Here is a 6,661-nt window from a genome sequence, read left to right on the forward strand (position 1 = left end):
TCTGTTCTTCAGATGATCTCTAAATTCAGGTGGGATATATTCAAGGTCATATTTTGGCTCTCATGGACTTGTTTTTATTTTCTTCAGCTTCAGTTTAAATTTGCATATGAGAGATTGATGGCCTGTTCCATAGTCTGCCCCTGGCCTTGTTTTCACTGATGATCTCCATCTCTTGTTTCTTTATGTGAGCTAAAATTGTCTGTTGTTTCCCACATATTGTGGAGTGTCATATATGTATTTAATAAATGACTATTTGTTGATGTGTCCTTAGACTATCACCTACTGTCATCTGTGAGTATAGTTAGAGGTTGGATGTGTGTATAATGTTGTCATATGCCATTCATACACCTTGGTTTAGAGTGGATTTGGCTTGTGTTCACTGCTATCTGTCATTGATCAGGTAGCATAGGGGTTGGTATTGACTGTTGCCTAAGTTATGGCTGGTTGGTATGGGCACAGTTGCTGTCTCTTCTTGGTTAGGAAAGAGAAAACCACTTCACACACACATAAGAAAACAAAACAGAATAAAGAAGAGCCACCAATGAAAAGATAAAATAATAAAGAGGAAAAAGAAATATATATATTGGCAGCAACCAGGAAAAAAAAATAATAAAATAACTTAAACCAAAAGAGGAATCCTGGTGTAGTGCTGTAGGATAAGCACTGAACTGTCCGTGCACTGTTGCAACCATTTTAAAATTATTTTCACCAAAAAATTTATGTCAATGTCATATTGATGATATTGTTCAATGATTTCTGTATTCCTTTGAGCCAGCTCTCTTTGGAATGGGCACAAATATGGATCCCTTTCATTTGGTAGGCCAAGTAGCTGTCTTCCAGATTTCTTGGCTTTAATTAGATACTTGAATATTACAATTCTCAACTTGACTTTTTCTTCAGTTGTTACAGCTTGAGAAATGCTGAGTGTTTTCTTCTCTCTTTGTTTTCTAATTCTAGGTCTTTGTACATTCCACTATAATATTTTTTATCTTCTAATACTGCCTTTTGTAATTTTCTGCTTAGCTTTTTTTAACTTATTTCTTCTGTCGCTTTAATTTCTCTACACTCAAGAACAAGCTTCAGAGTATCTTCTGACACCTATCTTGGTCTTTTCTATCCTGTCTTTTGAATGACCTTTTTGTTTTCTTCATGTGTGATAATCTTGATCTTCTAGTCTTCAGTCATTAGTGTCTAATGCATCAAATATATTCTTGAAGTTGCTCTAAATCCAGGTGGAATATATTCAAAGTCATATTTTGACTCTAATGGACTTGTTTTAATTTTCTTCTGCTTCAGCCTGAACTTGCGTATGAGCAACTGATGTTTGTTCCACAATTGGCCCTTATTTTTTTGTTTTGTTTTTTGATGATTTTGATCTTCTCCATTGTCTGAATTTGATGCCTATGTATTCTGTCTGTGAGATCCATGTGTATAGTAAACTTTTCATGTTATCAACAAAAGGCATTTAGTTGACAATGTAAAAATTATTGGTTTTGCAAATTTCTATCATGCGATCAACAAGTATGTTTCTTTCACCAAGGTCATATTTTTCAACTCTAGATCCTTTTCCTTTGTTTCCAACTTTTGCATTTCAATAATTCATTTTGACTGCATATTTGATCAATATCGGAGTGAAAAAATTGGTTGAATTCTTCAGTTTACTGACTCTGGTTGTTGGTGTGTAAATTTGAGTAATAGTAGTATTGACTGGTCCTCCTTGTAAACTCTGTATATTATCCTAACTCAGGCAGCATTGCACTTGAAGATAGATCTTGAAATGCTCTTTATTGACAATGAATGTGATGTAATTCCTATTTAGTCTGTTGTTCTTATCATAATAAACCATGTGAATATCCAATTCAAAATGGATAATACCTGTCCATTTCAGGGAGTCCTGGTGTGGCACTGTGGGTTAATGCACTAGACTGCAAAACCATTTGAACTGCAAGGTCAGCAGTTCAAGCTCACCAGTCACTCCTGGGAGTGACAGGGTCGCTATAGGTCAGAACTGACTCAACGGCATTTAACAATAACAACAAAACCTAAGAGATTGATCTTTATGCATTCCATTTCATTTTTGACAACTTCCAATTTTCCTAGATTCGTATTTCATACATTCCACATTCCAATTATTAATCAGTGTTTGGATTTGTCTTCTCATTTTGAGTTGTGCCCCATCAGCAAATGAAAGTCCTGAAGGCTTTGTTCCATGCATGTCATTAAGGTCAGCTCCACCTTGAGTAGGCAGCTCTTCCCCACTCATATGTTGAAGCATTCCAACCTGAGGGGTTTATCTTTCGTCACCATACCAGAAAATGTTCCATTGTTAACAATAAATAATAAATGTGACCACTGCCTTCTTTTTCCTTGTGTGTTTTAGTCTGGATGTTCCCTGAAACCTGTCTATCATAGTTGGCTCTTCTGATATTTAAAATACTGATGGCATAGCTTTCAGCTTCAGAGCAACACAGAAACCACAACAGTTTGACAAACTGACAGCTAAGTGGTGATTGAATAAGTTACTCTTCAGTAATTAACTTATGGAATCAATAAATCAACAAGCTCAAGTTCCCCAATTTCAAATATGCAAATAAACAAGAGTTATCTCAAGAAATATTGTTGTTGTTGTTGTTGTTATGTGCCGCGGAGTCGGTTTCGAGGCTGTAAATCTTTACAAGAGCAGAAAGCCTCATCTTCCTCCCAGTAGTTTCAAACTGCTGACCCTAAGGTTCGCAGCTGATTCGTAACCACTATGCTACCAGAGCTCCTTTTGGAAGACTAAAAAACATTTATGTTTGGTCATAAAAAAAAAAATATATATATATATATATATATAAATTTTACAGTCCGTTAGTTTTCTTGGTTAGAATTCTTATTATGACTTTGGAGTCTAATAAGGTATATATTCACATCCCCATTTCATTATTTTTAAGATAAATTGAAATTGCTAAATGATTGTTAGGGCTTAAAATAATGTATTTTGAAATAAAAATCTGCATTTTTAAAACAAAAGCCTTAATCTTCTTTGTTTGAGCCTGGAAAGAGAAATTCAAATACAGCATGATGGCTGAGTTAACAAGAAGTTTCCAATTTAACACCTGGTCCTTAAAAAGAAAACCGGAAGAAGGTTTTGTACTGTAAGAAGGACTTTTAAGTTACTGTAACCACCAGTTACCTGCTCTGTACCCTATGGAAACCTCTCTCATGTTTTCTTCAGTCGATTGGAAAAAAATTCTTAAAATGAAAGCTTAAACAGGTCATAGGATTAAATACCAAAGACAAAAGAAAATCCAGATGATTTCAAATGAATAATTGAATTTGCTTCACATTTTCTGAATTCAGGTTTCCCTGTTTTGCTTTTATAAGAGTTGTATCCTAGGCTACAGGTAATATATTTTAGTGACTATTCTGAAATACCTGCAATCTAGTCTCAAAGTCTTTCATAGACTTCTGGGTTATGTAATAATCATTTCATATGAAAAAAGTTAAGTCACGAAATGATTAAACCAAGATTCAAACTCCATGTTGCCTCACTTCAGCAGATATTCCTTTGTTGGTGGTAGTGTTAAGTGCCATTGTGTCAGTGCCAACTCTTACTAAGTCGTGGGTTTGAATTGCTAACCCTGTAGCTGGCAGTTCAGTGCTGATTCTAGAGTGCCACACCAGGAGTTCCTTAGTCACTGTAATCTAAGTGGATGACATTATCATTTTCAGTCCACCTTGATGTATTTGTATTCCAGAAATGAAGACAGTAACTTTATCTCTCTGATATTATCTATATCTGTAACATTTCCCAGTATGAATATGTCTATTATTAAGATAAGGTAACTTATGAAAAAAGTGGTTTCATCCTTGACGTGAAATGGTGAAATCGCTTAAGCATTTTGATGTAGTCAGACGCATGGATATAAGCGTAGTGGTTACGAATCGGGCTACGAACCTTAAGTTCAGCAGTTCGAAACTAGCAGCCACTCCGCGGGAGAAAGATGAGGCTTTCTACTCCCGTAAAGATTTGCACCCTTGGAAACCCTGTACAGGGTCGCTATGGGTCGGAACCGACTCGACGGCACTTAACAACAACAACAATGTAATATTGTAACCATTTAACTAGTAGCAATACACACATTTCAAACTAAGAAGTTGATGAGAGTATTTCTTCACAGAAGACATGTCAGTAGCGCAGTAGCCGTGAGAATAAAGAAAATGAAGGAAAGAATAGAGATACCTTTTGGGGGGGGTAAATAAAATGGGTGATTAAATGTATAATGTGCTTAAGGAAATAGTTAAAATTATTCTGTGGTATCTAGTTTTTCGAGTGTGTTGGCTCCATACATAATAACCATTGGACTACAAACCACAAGGTTCATCAATGGAGCTCTCCATTCACTCCATGGAAGAAAGATGTGGCTTTTTGCTCCTATGATGATGTAAAGCCTTGGAAACTTGTGCAGAGTCCCTGTGAGTCTGAACTGATGCCATGCACTTAAAAACATGTGGTTGTATTTACATATATGAAATATATTATCCAATTTTGAGTTCATTAATAAGCTCATATGTATTAAAATAAGGGATTATTCTATTTTAACATGAATTTTGTGGATTCCTTTCTGTATAGTTACAATCGGATAACAATGCATCATATACTCGATATTTAGAAATTCATGTTGTTGTTGAAAAAAATTTGGTGAGTTTATTTTTTGCTTGTATTACTTTATATTTTATTAACTTTAAAAGCTTATAAAATAACATTTTTTATACGATACATTGTTGACTTTAAATTTGGTTCTATTTTTGATCTTGTAAACTGATAATGTTTAATGGAAATGAAAATGCTGGGAAATGTTTACAATTTTATTAAAATAAATCAACAATGGATAATCTTTTGGAACCAGAGAAACTTCCTGATACTTTTGCCCTAAAGCACACTTTAAACCCTGAACCAAAATAATCCCTTAAATCACCTTTTAGCAGAATTGCAGTGACACACAAAATCAAAGATATTTCCCTTTCAATCAGTGCTCTACTCCCCCCACCCCAAATATATATGAGTCCAAATGCTCAACATTCAATCTAATGCAAAGATGAAAAAATAAAGACACAGGGAAAATAGAATTCTAGAAATTGAACCATCAGAATACAACCAAAGAGAATGTTGAAACTGTGGAAAACGTAACTAATGTCATTTATGAATTTGTATGAACACTGTCAAATGGGAAGCTAACTTACTAAATGTATACTCTCACCAAAAGCACAATAAAATAATAGTTTCTAAAAGCAAATTTTTGAAAAACACAAAAAGTAGGAATGTGGTGTACATATTATATTTTACTGTTTTCTGGCGCTGTAAGTTAATGCGCTGGATTACAAAGTCAGTTTGAACTGCAAGGTTGGTGGTTCAAGCTCACCAGTAGCTCCTCAGAAACCCTATACAGGGTCACTATGAGTCAGAACCAAGTCGACAGCACTTGACAACAACAACAACAAGAAAGGGATTATGATTTATAGCTGGTCTAATTCATTATCATTTTGGAAAATACTGGTCTAAACCATAATGAATTTGAAAATTAATGATATGTGTCCTATCACATTTTCATTTTACAAGATTTGCACGGTAAATTGTATTTTGAAAGAAAGGTCTATCAACAGAGATTATCTAAGGAGTAAATTTGTCTTATTCATATTAAAATATGAAAGAAAAACTAGTATTTTCTTATCTAGCTTTACTTAAAAATTATGAACATGAATGGATATTTTAAAAACAATGGGAAAGAATTATTTCAGTTCTCTCAAACTGATCATGCAATAGGTCTTTTTGTTTGAAAAATTATGACCTTAATTTCTAAGCATTTTTCTTGAATTATATATTTAATAATATTTTCACTTTTTCTCTTTTTTGATCACTTTTTATTTGGATAATGGGCATTTCAACGATTTTTTAAAATTTTTATCTCTTTTTCTGTCTTAAGTCATTTTGCCTTCTGTCAGCTTTACCTTCCAAAAAGTTCACAAACTTTTTCACTTTGCTACTTTTTTTTTTTAATACTAAAGTTACTGTGTAGATCTCTGGTTTATAACTATTCTTTTGTGAAAGGTGCCATATCATCATTTTCTCCACGTTCCTATCATAGCAATTATCTTTACAAGTTATTCCCTTTCTGCATAATTAGAATAAGTACTGGACTGTTTGCCACAAGGTCAGCAGTTCACACTGACCAGTGATTCCTTGGAAACCCTATATAGGGTCCCTATGTGCTAGAATCAATTTCATGACAATTAACAACAACAGATATCTTTTTTATGTCTTCATTTCTCTCATTCATTTTAAAAATAATTTATTTTCTTTTTGCACAATTTTTACTATATCTAATTTGTGTTCCTCTTTTTTTTTTTTTTTTGGTATCTGCATTTGATGCTTAATTAACTTAAATGTCTTATTTGGAGGTGCAACATTGAAAACTTTGGAGCCCTTTGGTATAGGTGGGAATTGTTGGCGAAAGCTTAAGTTACAGTGATCTGGTTAGTTGTTTTCAGTGGAAAATTCCATTGGTTCTCTTATTCATGTGCTATTCACCACAGTAGAAATTTCTTTTCTATTGGCTAGAGGATTTTTCTTGCCGGGAGCCAGCCCCAGCAGACTTATTCCAGGGTTTTTCCGAAAGCG

The 6,661-nt window shown here is 34.0% G+C and overlaps 1 protein-coding gene across 1 annotated transcript in view; it reads left to right on the forward strand.

The window, feature by feature from the left end:
• Window positions 1-6,661, forward strand: part of LOC102832083 (disintegrin and metalloproteinase domain-containing protein 2-like) — a 66,480-nt gene that overhangs the window by 13,331 nt on the left and 46,488 nt on the right. Inside the window, exon 6 of the mRNA XM_006859989.1 lies at window positions 4,616-4,684. Within this exon, the coding sequence (XP_006860051.1) occupies window positions 4,616-4,684 (69 nt within the window). The remainder of the gene's footprint in view (window positions 1-4,615; window positions 4,685-6,661) is intronic.

The sequence above is a fragment of the Chrysochloris asiatica genome, unplaced genomic scaffold, assembly GCF_000296735.1.
Source record: "Chrysochloris asiatica unplaced genomic scaffold, ChrAsi1.0 scaffold00035, whole genome shotgun sequence".
NCBI lineage: Eukaryota > Metazoa > Chordata > Mammalia > Afrosoricida > Chrysochloridae > Chrysochloris > Chrysochloris asiatica.